At 34.0% G+C, this 18,894-nt stretch overlaps 1 protein-coding gene across 2 annotated transcripts; it reads left to right on the top strand.

Annotated features, from left to right (window-relative positions):
* The first annotated feature begins 572 nt into the window (after window positions 1–572).
* Window positions 573–16,660, top strand: LOC128232648 (rho guanine nucleotide exchange factor 39-like). Of its 2 annotated transcripts, XM_052946334.1 has the most exons (13): window positions 573–733; window positions 982–1,033; window positions 3,935–4,128; window positions 4,347–4,562; window positions 5,345–5,463; window positions 6,558–6,628; window positions 7,775–7,938; window positions 8,739–8,933; window positions 10,543–10,631; window positions 10,861–10,972; window positions 11,216–11,371; window positions 12,266–12,621; window positions 13,785–16,660. In XM_052946334.1, exons 2-13 carry the CDS (start codon window positions 1,006–1,008, stop codon window positions 13,870–13,872), a joined length of 1,788 nt encoding a protein of 595 aa, XP_052802294.1. In that variant the 5' UTR covers window positions 573–733; window positions 982–1,005; the 3' UTR covers window positions 13,873–16,660. The 2 variants fall into 2 exon arrangements, with proteins under 2 accessions (XP_052802294.1, XP_052802295.1); XM_052946335.1 differs by lacking the exons at window positions 573–733; window positions 982–1,033 and adding an exon at window positions 1,747–3,639.
* Window positions 16,661–18,894: the final 2,234 nt, after the last annotated feature.

The raw sequence follows: 18,894 nt of genomic DNA, 5'->3' as shown, positions 1-18,894 counted from the left end.
GAGCCATGCCAGTAGAGCATAGGCCCTTTTGGGCCTCTTATTTGTATTGGAATGAGCCAATTTTTGCGTAAATCTTAGCTAACCAGTGGTATAAGACTGCTGACGAAAGATCAGATCGCAGATTTCATATTTCCATTCGAAAAATAATGTTATATGCCTAAAAGCGTTACTAACAATAAAGAAAAATGCATATAATATCAATTTTTGAGCTTAAATATGAAAATCTGCGATCTGATTTTTTTGTCAGCAATCTTATATCACTGGTTTCCATGCATTTTTGCATAAATTGGCTAGTTCCAAGACAAACAAAATGTCAAAAGGTTCAATCTTTAAAATATGTCAATTTAAATTTGGAATATTAGTTATGCAAGCAGTATGAGTGTTAAAAGCATAAATTTAAAATATCTGACATTAATTCCCCCCCCCCCCCCTCGCCCCCAAAAAGCCCCAGTGTATTTCTGACTAATTTCTAGCTGGGACCAATAAACTACTCACATTTTCTAGTAGTTAAATAGTTGTGTGTAACCTTGTGCGAGAACGATGTTCATGCCGGAAGTGAAGTTTTAGCCTATTCCCAATTAATATTTGGCAACAAATTTAAACTGGAATTTTGACAGGTGTCAATTTATCTTCAATTTTCTCGTATTATTCCATGAATTGAAGATTCAAATTTGTCATTTTGTATTACCTGTTCAAAAACAAGAGCGACTTCTTTGATGTTTTATCGATTCAGGTAATTTACCTATCAACTGTTACACTTTTCTGTTCACAACGTCACAAATGCATTTTATTCATGCAAACTCGGAAATCTTGGACACATTGTTAGTGTTTATACATGAGAATAGGATATTGTCAAGCCGCATAGTAGTGTAGAGTTAAAATCTCCAAGTCCAAAGTCAAATGCAACTGATAGATCACACATAATTATGCAGCTAGTGAGCTGTGAACTTTCTTTAATTTAATCTGTGGATTTATTTTCAGGAAAGAAGTATATGTAAAAGCAAAATGTTGACAACAAGAACACGTTTAAAAGGTGGGTAAATATTCATTTTAAGCTTGTCTGTTATTTTGTGCGAAAAAGTTGTATTTTGTGTCTGCGTCGGCGTTAGTCTACCTAGTAAGGCCAAAAAAAAAAATAGGTTCGTTTCCGGTCTCCTTCCCAAAAAAAAGAGGGTAGGTAGGTAGGCATTTTTTTTTTTTTTTTTTTTTTTTTTTGGGGGGGGGGGGGGGGGGGGTGATCTAGAATAGAAGGCGGCTGACTTTTATTCAAAAATAACCATATTAACTGCGTATGAGACAATTTTAAAAGGTACTAAAGCATAAAATGTAAATACAAGTCCATTCATTTATTAAGAACTGTATAATGTGTATTAATTATAATGTATAGATATACATTTTCTAGAATATAAATGCATGTATTGTTGAACATGTTTGTCTGTATGACAGATGTCGAAAAAGAGTGCCTCAGATTTGTCAATTTTTCATATTTACCAATTTCACATTTGTGCTATAATGCTATTCTTATATTTGATAGAATATTAAAATTCTAAAACTCTCCTGAAAACTTTGGGAGAAGTGACTTCTCCCTTCAGTCAATTTAGGGAGAAGTGGGGAGACTTTAAGGAGAAGTGATACTTTCGTAACACCTGATACAAAAACTATGCCATAACACACACCTCAGTTTATATTCACATTCAAACTGATTGCTATAACTATATAAAATGTTCATAAAAAATGTATCATTTTTGGCTCAGCAAAAGTGTATGTGTCAATGTCACATAGTTTATCTCCAAATAGCATCTAAAAATGAAACAAAAACCAAGACAGCTAAGGATTTGAAACAATCAAAATGACTAATAAATGACCTGTCAATATAGTAGGGGGACGAATCTTATTTTGGTACGTTCGGGATAGGGTACGAATGTCACATTCAGCTATGCTGTTATTTACTTGTCTCTGGCTAAATAATATGCTGACATTTAAGAACCAAATGACATTTAAATCACTGTCCTTGATGAAAACTTTACCAATACATAATGGGAGGTTGAGAAATTAACTCGGAAAATTGTTCTGACAAAATGGCGATCTCGCCGATATTTTTGACATCGTAAACAGGAGAAAAATACTGTAAGTATTAAAACTCTACATAAAGCAAAAAAAATAATATGTTTTTGTGTTTACAAATCAATTTTTTATCATGAACATTTCACGAAAACCAATTAAATATTTGGTGATACGTCATGTTTTTGATTTTCTTAGCGCCACCTTGCCGATGTCCCGAGATGGCTATGACCGTCTGCTTCAAAAACATCAATGTTTAAAATGTCTGGCATTGTTTGTTCAATACATATAACAATTACTTTTTAACTTCATCAATGCTTGACACGATTTTTCATAATTATGTCGCCTTTTCTATCTCATTTTAATGAACGTATATCATATTATCAGGTTCTTCTCAATGTACATTCTGATTGGTTAACTTTCAATAGCTCCGCCTACCGGCGATGTTTTGGTAATTGGATGACACGGCCCAATTATCGGATTAGGGGATTACCCTATGGCTAATTGCGATGTTTTGACTAATGGGACAGTGGCCAAATACTCGCTGATTGACAGATTTACAATGTGTTAAAATTTCGGCGAGGTCAATGTCGCTTTGATGACACAAATGGGCGATTTATTTGTTTTATTTATCATCAAAGGCAGCTCTGTCAATGAAAAGGGCACAGCGGGGCGTTTGAAAAGGCAGCAGGGCGCCATAAAAGGGCAGCGGGGCGCCCCGCCACGCTAATTATGCTTAGCTGGAGCACTGTGACCAAAGATAAGAAAATTAACGGAAAGAAAGTACCGAAAAGTACTAAATATGCGCGCAGTTAACTTTTACACCAATAAAAAGTATAGGGTCGGCGCGGAAATAAGAGGGTCGGTCGGGCGACCGGAAACAGACCTATTTTTTTTTTTGGCCTAAGTAATTTTTTTACTTTAGCAGACTTATATACATAAGAAATGTCAAAATAATTAAGAAGTATCCCTGATCACTCATTATTGTAGCTTGAGGCGACGTTAAAGGTGGTGGCATTGTTCAATTTTTTTTAACCTTGACCATAACTTGAAAACCGCTTCGGAAATTCAAATGGCAAATAGGTTTAGGGTTGCCATAGTCCAAATAATTGTACATTGACGGATTTTTTTTAGATTTTTGATATGGCAAATCCTTCATGTACAAATTGTTTAGTATTTTAGTATCAAAAGTGGGTAGTTATTCCGATCGGGATTCTGGTTAAAGCATATTGCGTCTATAAAATATCATAAAAACAAGAAATATTACCAGATAAGGTTATTTTATATTAGTTTCGTACACAAAAAATAAATAGCCAGCTTATAATTATAAGTTTGACGGGTTTTCTTCATTTCATTTTGTCAAAACATAACGATGTATACATGAAGGGCACCTGCAAGGCTTCAGGGCACAATTTTACAACTATCGGAACATTTCGGCCATGGCCGAGTTGTTACGATTGTATAAACGAGGCCTGTCTCGAAGCTTGTCGGAGGTGGCCGAGTAATTACGATTGGATCAAGTTGTTCCGCTTGGCATAATTGTTGTCTGTGTCAGTCAACTTTCGTTTTATTGGAAAGGTAATCAATGTGTTTTAATGCATTAAATGCTTGTTTTGTGCAAAATAACTTTTCACTTACATGGTAAAATATGTATATAAACCTTTATGATCAATTTCAACCATAAAATACTTCACTTAATACAATTTCAATATTTTTAAACACCCCCGGTTTTTGCACTAACCCGTTTAGACGTTAGGGATTGGAAGAATCCTGTATAACACGTCTATTGTTTTAGACTAAGGGTTGCCAGAGCCTCATTTTATAATTCACTTAAAGTCAAAATAAGGTTTTATTTGTCTTTATTTGTCTACAGTTTTATCGGAGCTGGAAGAGCATTCCAGAGGTGTTGAGTCTCCATCACTAGTAGATACACTAGAGGAGGGTGAAAATGGAGATGTCATTGATCCCGAGGTGGCTGAACGACGTGAGAAGCGACGTAGGAACATTATCGAGGAGCTGTTTGAGACTGAGAAAACATATCTGCACCACCTTGATATAACACATAGGGTTGGCATTCTTAATATTTATTTTCTGAATTCATCATACACTCGAACTCTCACACATGTTAGTTGAACTTAGCATGACTTAAAAATATTAAACTAGTGTGTAGAATTAAGATAATTTAAGATCATTGTTAATAAAATGGTCAGCATATTAAATCAAATGTGCATCGCAGCATGTAGAAACCGTGTTCAACTGTTGAACTTATATTCCTTTATTTCCAGTTGTTTGATTTCCCTCTGCGGTTCAATTGTCTAGTAGCAGACCGAGCCCATTCACAGCTCTTCAGTAACCTGGAGCAGATTTTAGAAGTCAATACCAAGCTCATGGAGTACATGGAGCAGACGACAGTTGGCACAGCTTTCAAGTTTCTTGGACCATTCTTAAAGCTGTACTCTATGTACGCAAACAATCATCAGCAGGCTTCAAATACCCTCCAGGTACAAAATTTCAATTAAGTAAGGATATAGTGTATATTTAATAATAGCAACATACATTTTGTTTGTGTTGAGACTTTTTGACTATTATAAGAATTTTAAATAAGAACATCAATATACTAGTAGACTGATAAAGGTTTTAACCGGGTTTTAAATGGACATGGTGCTGCGGAAAAGGGAAAGGGTGCTACGGGAGAAAAGGTACAAGTGGGGCTATGAAGAATATGAGCATTATGAATTTCATAGGAAATGCTAGGAATTGTGTTTAATTGAAGTACTTTCAACAGCCAAAAATGTCAAGTTTGAATGAATTTATAATCTCATTTTAAGTTTTAATCAAAACAAAGGAAATATGGGTTATTTTAAACATTTTATTTTATGAAAACAGGAGGGTACACACGCTAATTTCCAGGATTGCTTCCAAAAAAAGGACAGACAGCAGCACCCTTCCATAAACCCTTTAGCTAAAAACCCTAACTGATGAACTGTTACATTATTGTCCATTTTATATATGATATAATTAAATACATTAATGAATATAATGCATTATTATATATTTTTCAAGAATTGAGAATCCGATAATTTTACTCTTTTTTCTGTTCTATATCAAAATGTTTTTAGATCAGTTTTATTTCCAATGTTATATTATTAGGTCTGCTGGAATGCTTTTGATCTGCAAGTTACTAAAACTAAAATGCTTAAGTTTAATCTGTTATGTGAATTCGTTTATGACGATTTCTGGAGCTGCTGTTTGACACATGTTTTTTTAATATGTGTAATACTAGGAGAATCTTCAGAAGAATGAGAAGTTTGCCACATTTGTTGCTGAGCAGGAGGAAAGGCCAGAGGTGAATGGATTGAAACTTGGGGCTCTTCTTATAACACCTGTACAAAGAATACCTCGGTAAGTTTATGTCTAACATCAGTGTCATTTTCAGCATTATGCACAAACTTTACTATACCCAATACTTCTGAAACATTGAAAGATGTCAACAATTGACGTTATTCATATAGTTACTACTGATTGCAAATGATCTTGGTATTTCACGGTTTTAAAGCATTGAATAATCAAGGCTTTTGCTCTGCCATAAACCATCTAGTGAATTTTGAATCATGTGCAACATCTTTGGCCTGTCAATCATTTTCACAAATCATAGAAACACAGACTACTGCTGTCAGCATTCTTTTATGTAACACATGGAACATACTATTGAAAAGATGGGCTATTAACCACACGAAGCATCCATACATGTACATTTTGCATTTATTTCACTTCAACTAGCCAATAAAATAGTTGCTTTAAATTATGCCTGTTAGAACTGCATGGTTTCAAACATCACCTTTTTAATAGTTGAATCAGACTGCCTGAAGTAGGCCCTGCAAAATGGCAAATGTGATAATGCTTTGTTTAACTGATTGACAAGTTTGTTTTGCTTAGTTTATTTGCAAACAGTTGTATTTAGGAATTCCCATCACACTGGCCAAAACTAACATCATGGTTTACATAATCAATATTATAATTAAATAATTGTTGCTGATTATATAAAATGAATTAAATTAATTTAAATAAATTTGACATCTTTATAATCCAGGCATTTTCTTAATAACTGAACATTAAAATGTGCCATACGACATATGGTACCTTTATACTACAATCGTTTTCTTAATTACTGAACAAAAAAGGTGCTATATGGCATATGGTACCTTTATGCTATAAACATTTGTATCATTGCATAAACATATTGTTAAATACGAATAGGTGCCATTATGTCACATGATACCTTTTTCAAACGAAATTGTTATGGTTTATTGGTACTTTTTGGTTTTTGATGTTTATGGTATAATTTATAAGTATAAATTTTATAATTATGTAGATATGATTTAACTGTATTGAAATATTTCAAGAATTCATTTTGGCCAAAATGTTAGTTGGCACCTACCTGCACTAGAGGGCTAAGAATACCGGGGTATTGTCATTATAGAATATTCTTATTTCAGGTATAAGCTGCTTTTAGAAGACCTGTTGGAAAATACAAGTCCAGAACATCATGATTATTTACATTTAAAAGGTAAATTTCAAAACAATTCCACCATCAGAATATCATTGTGTGTGATCATGAGTGAAATAGATCTTTATCTTTAACTAATTTTACCTAATTCTCTTTTTCTTTTATGCCAAATTTAAGAAAAAATTGAATTGGTGTAAATAATGTGATGCCAGTTTGGTAACATTATTTCAAATATTATCAACCTGGCAAAATGAACAGTACTGTTCTTTTATTAAGCAACATAGGAAGCAATATTTATAATACTAGTGATTTATTTTTAAACTGCAGTGAAAATAACTGATAACATTGCCAGCTATTGCAAAGTAATTCAAACTTTAGAAATCAAAACTGTTTTCATTGTTATTTGAAATTTCAGAAGACATTTATCCTTAAGAAATATAAACATTAAATCAGTGATTGCTTTAAACAAATGCAATTATATTACAAACTTAGATCAATCTTAAAGTTAAGAGTAGAATCCGAGTATTTTGATTGAACTGACAAATCAATTGTCCAATAATCTGAATGAACACACTGAGGCATGTCTACGGATAATGATAAGAATTATATTAAATACAACCCCTGCACATCACGCTCTGATAGCTCAGTGGTAGAATGTTCGCTTCGGGTCTGGAAGGTCTGGGGCTCAAACCCAGCCAAGTAAAAAAAGAACCTTAAATTTGGTACCAGTAGATTCCTGGCCTTGCACTGGGCATTAAAATGGTAGTACTGGGAAATTTGTGTACTCGGTTCAGATAAAACCCTGGAAAGTTGTATCCTGTGTATCGGTGCTTTACACGGAACACATTAAAGAACCAAGAGGTCTATATATTTGTAAAGAGCTAGGGTATCGCACCTGGATCTCATGCATCTTACTGTATTTCTTGAAGTCTTCTAATGTCTTGATTTGACTTTGAAATGCATTCACATCGATGTCATTTCACTTTTGGCTTTTAAACATAATTTAAGTCATGATGGCGGGCTCAAGCAATAATGCAGCCAATAAGAGTGGGCAGACCTTGATAAACTCAAGTAAACAAAAAAAACCTTGCACATCAATAATTAAGTTGGATCTTTCAGAAGATGTTCTCTATATAGAACCTCTACAAGAGTATTTATTGGTTTTGGTGATTTTTCAACTTTAGGATCATTTCATATTTTTTCCAGAGGCCGCTAAACAAGTTGGAGAGATTGCCTTACACATCAACGAACATGTGCGACAGCATGAAAACTTCCAGAAAATGCTCCTCATACAGAATAGTTTTGACAGCTCTGCACCAAAGATACTGGCCCCTGGCAGGGAGTACCTTAAGGAAGGCAAGCTAAATAAGGTATAGGAGTGAGGGAAAGACCTTTGGTGTTTTAGGGCCCGGCTCAAATTACTTATGTTTTTTAAATACTTACCAGCTGTTCAAGATATCAAATTCATACTTTCTTAACTTTCTCACAGTTACAATTTACATATATGCTTTTTGAGACATGTTATTAAACTAATTTTGTGTTTCACTCTTCAATTCAGGATAAGCCAGCTTGTTAAGTTTATTTTCAAGATTAGTTTTTGGCATTGTTATGTGTGATTGTAAAGAAATTTGAAACCTTATTTACATGTTCTTGTGAACATGTGTGAGGCAAGTTATTGTTATAATTCCTCTCATGTGGGGAGAACCAGAGTACCCTCTTGTGAGGGGAACCAGTGTATCCTTATGTAAGGGGATCCAGAGAACCCTCATGTGGGGGAACCAGAGTAGCCTAGTGTGGGCGGAACCACAGAACTCTCATGTGAGGGGAACCAGAGCAGCCTAGTGTGGGGGGAATCAGGGTAGCCTTGTGTGGGGGTACCAGAGGAAACCCAATTTTCTCTTGGCCAACTATCAAGCAAACACATAGGCCCAGAATCGAACCTGAGATGCCTGGGTGAGAATCAAGTGCGATAACGGATAAACCAAGTGGAATTAAATTAAGAAAGATATGTGAAGCAAAATACAGACGTATATATTTGATGGCCTTACTAAATATTGTGACTGAATAAAAATGAGTGCAAGGCAGACATCAATTTTGACATTTATCTTCCCTGTAGCAATCTAGTTTTTAGTTAAAAGAAAACCACAAATTATCACATTTCTGCTTGTAGATATCCCGCAGAGGAGGCAAGTCCCAGGAGCGGATGTTTTTCCTATTCTCCGACCTGATGTTGTACGGCAAACCGAAGCTACTGGACAGTGGGAGTAGCTCATACAGCTGTTGTTGTCTGCTACCTCTTCGGCATTGCTCAGTGGAGCGTGTCCTAGGAACAGTACAAAGTGCTGATGGTGGAGGAATGTTCAGAGTTAGTGTCTTAAAGTTCTTTTATGCATGTTAAAAGGACTAGACTCCAGATGATACATGTACAATTGCAAAATTTACTGGGTTTGTCTGTTGCGTAAATAACAGTAATTTAAAAATAGTAGGGATGCTAACGAATATTCGATCAAACGTTTGGTATTCGAATGTCAAAATCGGTATTCGAATATTCAAAAAAAAGTTCAATAAAGAGAATAAAACACATTTTGCATACAACACATTTAGGTACATATCGCCGGGTGCTATAAAAATCCCCCTACTTTCACAGTTAGGGATCAGCTTTAACACCAATGTGTTGTCTTGGCTGCAAATGCTGCGCAACATCGAGGTGATGATATGAATGCCGTGTGCTACAATAATGTTGTTGCATATATGTGCTTTAAACTGTTTCCATGTTTTGATAAATTTTCGTGCTTTGAAATGGATTTAAGGATATATTTCCCCTTTTGTTGTGATAGCTGAGTTCAATCCACTTATGTTTTCGTTTTACTATTTTACTAGAACCGAGTTGGTTTGGGGTTTCCATAGTTATATTTAGTCAATATAGAGGTCAATCTCAGAACAAGGCTGATCATCCTACGATAAGACCCTCCATTGGCGCAGAACACTGTTTGACTAGGAATCAATCTAATTTCACATTGTTTACAAAAGGCAGCGGAATTGAATTAATCGATTTTGTTGTTGTCTGTTTATAATGTATTGCTTTTTTCTTCGAAAATGGAGAATTTGAAAGGTTCATTTTGGGAAATCCGCTACGAAAATATAGGGCTAAAATGCCCCGGCTATTACTTTACCGAATAATAATAGTAGTTTACTTAGTCTACATCTTCTAGAATACGTATTTCGGTAATCGAATATTCCATCGAAATAATTACCGAATATTCGAATATCACTTTTGCCATTCGTTTGCATCCCTAAAAAATAGTGTCTGTATATGTATCTGTACTAATCACGTGATTTCATCTGCTATAAACTCGGAAACCATTATAAGCTATTTTTAAATGGGTAAACTCAGCTGAGAATGCAACAAAATATTATTTTGATCATATAAAATTATATTTTATCAGCCTCATACTAGCTTGAATTGACAATACTACGCTTGTTTTGTGGAAATAATGTATTTGCCGATTTTGGAACCATCTGGTGTCTAGCCCCTTTAAGGTTATTGATGTGTAGAGTTAGTGGGAGTAACACATACAGCAGTTGTTGACAGCCCCATCTCTGACATTGCTCAGTGGAGCTGCGTCCTTGAAACATTGCAGATGTCAATGGGGGGATGCGAGTATAGGGAGACTGAGAAGGTTGGAAACGGACTAGTTCCCATTAAAAACGGTTCTCAGACATTGTCCTAATTATATCAGCTAGTAAATTATCTTTAATGAAGGGAAACTTGAAATGCACTGATAATTTGCAGTGTTCTTAACAAGAACTGGCAGCCAGCCAAATTTGATGGTTCAAAATTAATGGCAAATGGGCCGGTTAAAATTTGGAAAAATAAATAAATTTTAAGAACAATAAGTAGAAACTGGTTGGTTACTTTGTTTTTAAATGGTTCAACCAAAAGTTATTGAGAACCCTATCTTGCGATATTCCAGATCAACTGTAAAGATGAAAGTCTGCTGCTGTACTGTCTAGATCCGGAGGAGGCCAAGGTGTGGGTGGAGACCATTGAGGCAGCTATAAGGTAAACAATTAGATCAACATGGACAATTTCAGTAGCCTACAATTTAACTAAGTACCTATGACAATTTACCAATGGTGTACATTTTTGACATGTAGAAAATAAATTTTGGGAACTGTAGAAAACACAATCGCCAAACCAAAATGCGCAGTATCAAACAAATCCATTGTCCTGAGACCACAGGTTCCGATAAAATAATGTTGGGCTACCTCATATTTTTTTGTATTTACAGAAAGCTCAATGTCAACAGACAGACTTTACGTAAACCGAGTAGTAACAAAGTTCCAGTGCGGGGCAAGTCGCTGATGAAGATGAGGATAAAGGAAAAGAAACAAGACCTCAAGGTACTATACAAAGGGGTATTTTTATAGGGGTGTTAGCCATGTTCTCAATAAGAACCGACTGGTAGCCAAAATGGATGATTCAAATGGCAATACCATGATAATTACCTATTTGCTTTGATGTAAGAGCATCAATGCATGTAGTTAGGCTGAAATATTTCACAGAATCAAACAAGATACATCTTAGACAATTTGTTTGTAGCAAAAATGATTTTATAAACTCATAGTTAAAATTCCTTATTGCAGCGCAAGATAAACGGCAGTAAGAAAAAATCATCCAAAGGGAAGACCCCCTCGTCACCACTTAAGGCCTCTCTGAAGGAAGTTAGTAACTGCCTAACACCTCCCAAGAGGCAGCGGACGGATTCTGATGGAAGTATGAGTGGAGCCTCTTGCTCAAATGTATGTAAAAAAAATTTTTTTATGCCACAATGAATAAATGGTTTGTTTTTGTTTTTCTATACTGAGTCACAAAAAAATTCAGGAACCGGAATGATTTTTAGTCTAGTGCATTTGTTAAAACTGGCTTTGTTTTACAACGTTGTATGCAAGTGCTGCAAAGATTGACTGGTTTTGAGGAGAGAAAAATTGCATTCCCGGCAAAAATTGCCCTGATTTTAAGGAGAGAAAAATTGCAGAAGTTGCATACCTTTTTATGTAATAGACATTCACTTTTAAGATTGAGATGCTGTTGAACGGATATCTGGTTATGTTTATGATTACCAGGTACTTGATATAAAACATATTTGAAATTAAAAACAGTTTTGAAGTCTTCACCATGTTAAATCATAAATACTGGAAAATGATATACAATTTGTTTATAACCAGGGTATATTCAGGGCTTCCATTAAATATGAACTTTCAGTCCATCAATTTTGGAAGTTTTTCACTGAAATGCTGAAGTTTAGGTCTACCAAATACAGTATCTTTTTTCCACTATTTTTTAACAAGTATGTTAAAAATCAAGTAATTTGATTTAACTTTAACTTGCAAAATTCACTGACTTATATTGTAATAATTCATTTTACTTAAAGACTGATTAAAATTGAAATTGTGACCATAAAAGTAAATTGACTCAAGGTTTTGATATTTTGAACTTCCAAACTTCCAACTTTGGAAGTGTTTTTTTTTTAATTATGGAAGTTTTTGTACTTCCAAGGAATTAATTTTGGAAGTTTTAACCCATCTCTAAGGAGATGTAATATACTTCCAAACTTTCTATAACAGAAGCCCTGAGTATATAATGCCTCTTTCTTTAACCATTACCTATTGTTACAATTATTTACTTATTCTTAGGACTATGAAAGGAAGAATGAGATAAACCTTGATGACTGGAGTCCGAGTGCTATGAACAACGACGACGATGATGATGATCTTGTTGATACAATATCGGAGGAGGGTAGCTACGAAGACTCGAACGAAGATGAAGAAAACATTCCAGCGGTTGTTATAGAAAACCCTCCAATCCCTGATACGTTAGATACCAACAGTTATGACATTGACCTTAGGAATGGCCTTGACCCTGTTGCCTGTAGCAGCAGGGGTCAGGGGACCAATGAGGGTCCAGATTATAGTTCCCAGCCTTGGTTTAATCCAAAATTCCAACAGGAAGGGGAACCAGTAGGACACTGCAGCACTTGGCCAATTAGAAAGTGAGAATCTGTTTTGATATTTAACCCTTTGCATGCTGGGTAAATTGTCGTCTGCTCAAAAATTTCGTCTGGTTTATTCTAAATTTCTTTCAATTTACTTAAAACTTTGGGGATATATAGACTGAGTGGCAAACAGCTTGGATACTGACAAGACGCCGAGTTACTCGGCGTCTGGTCTGGTTCCAAGCTGTTGGCAAAGCCTTTTAAATCGCCATCAGCAGCTTAAGGGTTAATTACATGTTTAAATGTTTACTGTAATTAAAGTGAATATTGATTGTTTATCCATACTAAGGCGGTGTTGAAAAAATATATCTATATTTTTTAAGTTTATTTATAACGCTTTTATTCATCACAGCATTGCATATATATATATAAAATTATGTTAACGATAGAATAATTTGTGAATGAAATTGATTTATTACACTTTATAATTGTTAAAACCTACCTGTTAACATGTGATATGTTCCAAAATAATTGTGTTTTAATTATACTTCACTCTCGAACATCTCCAAATGTATATACCATTCTTGAATTATTTTCTATATCATTCAATTTCAGTAGGTTTGTAAAAAATTATGAAATTGGAATTTTTCAAGAAATGAAGAAAATTATCAAGAAGACTGTTAAGATTCTTATAGTTTATACTAATATATCTTAAGTTTGAAGACATCAAGAAATGAATAATAATTATAAATGATCAAGTCCATTAAACCAAAGTTGTCAATTTCTATTGTAAGAGCTGTTTGATGATTCATCTTCCCTCAAGTATCAAGCTAATGGGTGACTTGTGCGAATAAATTGCCATAGATTTTTAAACTTTGCTCTCTATAACCAGCTAGTATATTGTTAAAGTACACAAAATTAATGTTAACATAACATAAAATTAATGTTAACATAACATAATTGTCATTCAAACAATTCCTTGTCCAATAAAAAGACTAAATTCACCAATAATTGATAGCACATGGATGTATATAAACCAATGGATTGCTTTGACCAACTGATAAACAACCTCCAACAACTGACTAGGCAAAGTCAGGCACCCATCATGTTAATTACAACAGTTTTAAATGACATCAGTGTCTTGCGACAGAAACAGTCCAATAATGTCTATTGGTTTAAAAATAAATACAAAGTAAAATGTGTAATGCTTTATATTTCAGAGTTATAAAGAGTGGGTCCAAAGTAACCTCAAGTATCGGAGAAGTGATGGACAGCATGAGGTCTAGTAAAAAATGTTCTATCATGTGAACATGGACACAGAGAGAAAATATAATAAAAACCACTTATATTTATGGCTTTGCCAGCAAAAAGGAGTCCTATGAAGGCAGTTGTTTATCGAGAGAAAAGGAGGCTTCTCTATATGATTGGATTTCATAAACAACTGATAACAATGTGTAGATTTGCATTTAATAGAGATAACATTCAAATATATCTAAAATAAAATACAACTGCCTGTATATGAGGCCAGTGCGTTGCAAGAAAAGAAGAAGCCACGTTTTGCTGAACAGGATTCATGCTGAAGTTGCAAATTTACTACATACATAGCATTATTATGAAGCATAATACAATAACCGTATATTGTATAGTGGAAATTGTAGATTGTACATTTAGTATTGTATAATAACAGTTTGATTATCGAAGGTCATGTATGTGTTTGATGGAAGATCGTGCGGTTTGTACATATTCTCATTGGAGCCATCTGACCAACCAGCGTATGACACAATATTGTAAGATCAAGAAATTTGGATGATTCAATTAACTAAGCCAGTGTCATATATTGAATGAAATTTCAAACAAACATGTTATCTTTCCAACCAACCTTCCGTAGTTGTTTCAAATGATATCGCCCTACAAACCAACAATAAAAGGATCAATTTTAGGTTGTCAAGTTGGCGCACCCGCTTCATATCAAGGCGTTGTGGGTTTGAGTCCCGGCCTGGGCTCATGTGAGTTTGGTTTGTGGCCACCAAGCTGAAGACAAGTGGGTTTTCTCCGGGTATTCTGGTTTCCCACAGGCATTACATCATGCAAGCAAGAGTGATTAATATAATGTTGTTATAACTAATAGAATCGAAAAATAGATCATATGATGCGGTTGGGAAGATGGCCCCATTATGCTTGGGAAGTGCAATATCTTAGGCAAGTATCAGACTCTAACGTTTGCTGCGGAGTTAAGGGAAATCATTATCACTATATTTTCCACGGCAGCAGGGAATTGACAAGGTTTCTGTACATCAGTGAGATACCTTTTCTGTCAATTGATTTATGTATAAACCGATGCAAAAATAAATTTTGTTGTAAGATTAAAAAAAAGAAGAAAAAAAGAAATGATAGTTTTATGGTAGGAGTTAACATTTAAGAATAAGTTTCACCCAAGATTCCTAAATATTCTGGAGCTTGATGCTTTTGTTTTGGTATTGTGAGTAGATTTTTTATTTGTTGTGCTATGTACATAATCATTCCATAGCTTTATTGATAGAAGAAACTGAGTTATAGGTTCAGAGTTTAATCTAATCATCATTGGGCCAGTTTTTAAATTGTTTTTCATTTAATGAACATTATATTTGCATGAGAGAAGAAAATGAATGATATTGGTTAAATACATATAAATGTTAAAAATATCACTTTCTTTGCTTCATAGACTTTAATTAAAAACCAAATTGAAGTTCATATATTTAGAGGTACATAATTTATATCATTTTTCAAGGTTTTTCTTTAGTTACCTTAGCTAAAAGACAAAAAGTTGTGTCATTTTCATGTCGTTAGTGTGCTTAAAGTTTAATCTTGGCCATAACTCAGAAAACATTCAAGATATTCTCATGAAACTTTGTACACATTTTACCAGTGACAGTATGAATATGCTTATCAAGGCCCATAACTATGGATTTAATAATTGTCAAATTGTAGCCCTTGATAGTCTGAGGAAGTCCTGCAGAATCAATTCAATAACTCAATATTTACATCAGTCAACTTGGTACAAATGAAACCAGTGACAATATGCATGTGTATCAAGGAATATAACTCTGGATTTATTGATTTTCAAGTTATGTCCCTTGTTTGATTGAAAAAAAAACGACAATAGGAGGTGTTAGTGTATGCCCAACAGCACACTTGTTTTAATAATTTGTTGATACTGTTTAAAAAAAAATCAGGCCCCAGTATCACAAAAACACTTAAAATCAAATCTCAATCTCATCTGATTTTGCAACAAAACGTAAAAAGTTATTCAAAATCATGTATGCTCTTACTCTTAAAAGCAAATTCTCTCATTTGTTATGTTGATTAAAAACTTTAGTCCAGGATTCCAAAGAAAAATTATTCTACAACTAAAATGTTATCGAGTTCAACTCATTGTTTTTCAGCAATAACTGAAGTATGATACATTTTTACCCGAGAGTTAGCTGTCTTTAAGATACATTCGAAACCCGTTGACTCGATATCGCTTGGCTGGATATTTTCATTGGCTCAAACTTAATTTAGGGCACCAATTTTATTACTTAAGCATTTCTGCTTGGCTCAATATTTGCGAGGATTTTTGCCGGTCCCTGGGATATCACGGGGTTGGACTGTATTAACAAAATGTTGTTTTTTCAAACATGTTCATGGAGAAATATATTTTTAAAAAGAGTTAAAACAAACAAGATTTTGAATAAAACTGAATTTTTATGTATTTTTTTAGTTGAGATTGAGTTTTGACCCTAGTATTTCAGTGATATTTGGGCCAGTTGTGGATTTGAATCATAGAGTGTGGTGGTCAACTTATTTCTACAGGTATTCTTTATTGTTTGTTTTTTTATCTTAGTGTATGTTATATTTTATTTCGGAAATACTAATTGTACCGAAAAATATTTCTATATTTATTTAAGTGTTACCTTAAGAAGTGCTTAAAACATTAGGCAACCATTCCAAACAATGATATTTCATGCTTTTAAAACTATTTTGTGATTTAACAAACAGTTAATATTTTACATTCTTTCCTCAGTTTCTGTTTAAAGCAAATACATATTAATAACTAGATTTTCATCTAAAAAAATAATTTAAAATGGAGGTTGGGTGTGATACTTAAATTTTGATTTTTTAATTTTCTTTGATGACTGTTTCACCGTTGGATATTGGTTCATGCTCTTTCTTAATGCAAAAGTAAACTTATTTGTGTGTTTCTAGACAAACCAGAAACACAATCGTTACAAATTTCCTTTTTTACATACATTGACACTGCAGGTTTGAATGAACACTGTTCCTGGACACTACCAGACCGATATGCAAATACAGACCCCAGTTCAACATTTTATTTGCGTCAATTAATTTTAAGGGTAGGCTGTAAAAAGAGGGGGCAGGTGGGGTGAAAATCTAGCAATTAATTTAGAGCTGCCTTATTTTAAGAAAAATAACAGTACAGTAAACATGAAAAGAACAAGTTACCCAACACTATTAAAACACTAATCGTTAAGCATGATAATTAAACAAGTCTCATATTCATAGTGTTTTGAAGATACTAACTTTGATTTTGTCTTTAATTCCGTGTTTTATATAAATGGATGATTTTAAATGCTCTATGTATATACTTGTATGCAATGTACTGTCTTATTGTGATATGTAATACTCTTTACACATTCTTGTTTTATGATATTAAATAGACTATACGGAGAATGGGGTTCATTATTCTTTTTCTTATCCTAGAGGTCCCAGTTTAAGCTTTACTCCAAGGCATATGTTAAGCGGCATCCAGTGCTTTAAATCCAGGAACCATACTTAGTTTAAACATTATTTAATTTTACAACGATTGTGAAACAAGCTATTACAACTTATATTTGTTTAAGTTATTGTTACCAAGTTATCCTCCCATGTCATGCTTGTACGCGCAAACGCGCAAATTATTATTTGGAAACCACTTAAGCTAATGGTATTAATACACCTTTGAAGATGGACAGATACATGTCAATGTGAAATTGGGCACATTTCAGCTAATTTGAATTAGTTTGAATATATAACAAGTTTTTATCATGCACAACGTCCTTTTTTGACAATAAACCCTGTTTTAAGTAATTTAATCGTTATAAAGTATATTAAAATATTTGCCTTTACAATTTTATTTATTTGCTTCGCGCTTTCGAAACTATATCGACGGGCCTCTTCAGATACATTTCTGCGCATGCGGAAGATGAAATATCTATTCTGATTGGACATCGCCACTTCCTGGAAACAGCTTCACTAGCAACTGTGCTGGAAAACTGACAACGTACGCAAACTTATCGCTCTTCGATTTTCTGCTGCAACCATGGGTTATAATCATATTTTTCACATGTGGAAAGGAAGAAATCACTTGTAAGTACATATCTCATTGTAAGGCTACAGTTTTATGTTTTAAGATTTAAAATAATCCGTGAAAATTCTTAGAAAGACCCAACTCGATCGATATCAATCCTCCTGCCCCAATTTCTCGAAACTTCTTCAGCTTAACATGCTTAAATAGCTTATTTCACTTAGCCAAAATAATACCGAAGTTTGATTTCGATAAATGAAAAAAAAATATTATTGTGATTAGTTCCTATTTAAAGTCTTAAATCTCTAAAAAAAAAAACGAAAACATTACTCGCATTATAAATAGGGAAACAAAAAATAGTGAGATCAGCTTAATCCTGTGATAAGGAATTAAAGACATTTCGAGAAATTGAGGCCAGCTGAGCTAACGGTTGCCAGGTTGGTCAATAATGAAAACAAGAAATGTTATTATATTTAACCCCTTAAATAATTACTTTTTCTAGGAATATATTCCCCAGCACATGTCCATTTACTACTGTTAATTTATGTCTGAAAGTGAACACATCTTTATGTTGATAAATAAAGTGTCATATTTCATTTTAAAGTCACTGGCGTTGTGGTATCTATTCATTGATTCAGTTGCGATTCCGCAAGCTAAGTATGGTCTTTGAATGGGTTCACTTGAAAGTTTTCCACGTTTTATACTATAACTTACACCTTAAAATCTATATCTATGAGACCCTTAACTACAATTGACAGTTATTGTAAGTCGTATTGTGGTCGGAACCTAGGCCAAGCCTGAAAGAAACACGTCATGTTTTTACAAGAAAACAGCTCAATAATAAATGTACCAGTTGAACCAAATATTCTGTTCCGTCCTGTGTCACTTTGTGCCCTATCCTCTGCTCAACGAAGTTTTCCTTCCTCTGTTCCACAATATGTTTCGTTATTCGTCCTCTATGGCACGAAGTGTTTCCTCCACCATTACACGAAGTGTTCCGTTCTCTG

The sequence above is a fragment of the Mya arenaria genome, chromosome 4, assembly GCF_026914265.1.
Source record: "Mya arenaria isolate MELC-2E11 chromosome 4, ASM2691426v1".
Taxonomy (NCBI): domain Eukaryota; kingdom Metazoa; phylum Mollusca; class Bivalvia; order Myida; family Myidae; genus Mya; species Mya arenaria.
The sequence above is the reverse complement of the archived record's forward strand: the minus strand, read 5'-3'. Positions and strand labels throughout refer to the sequence as shown.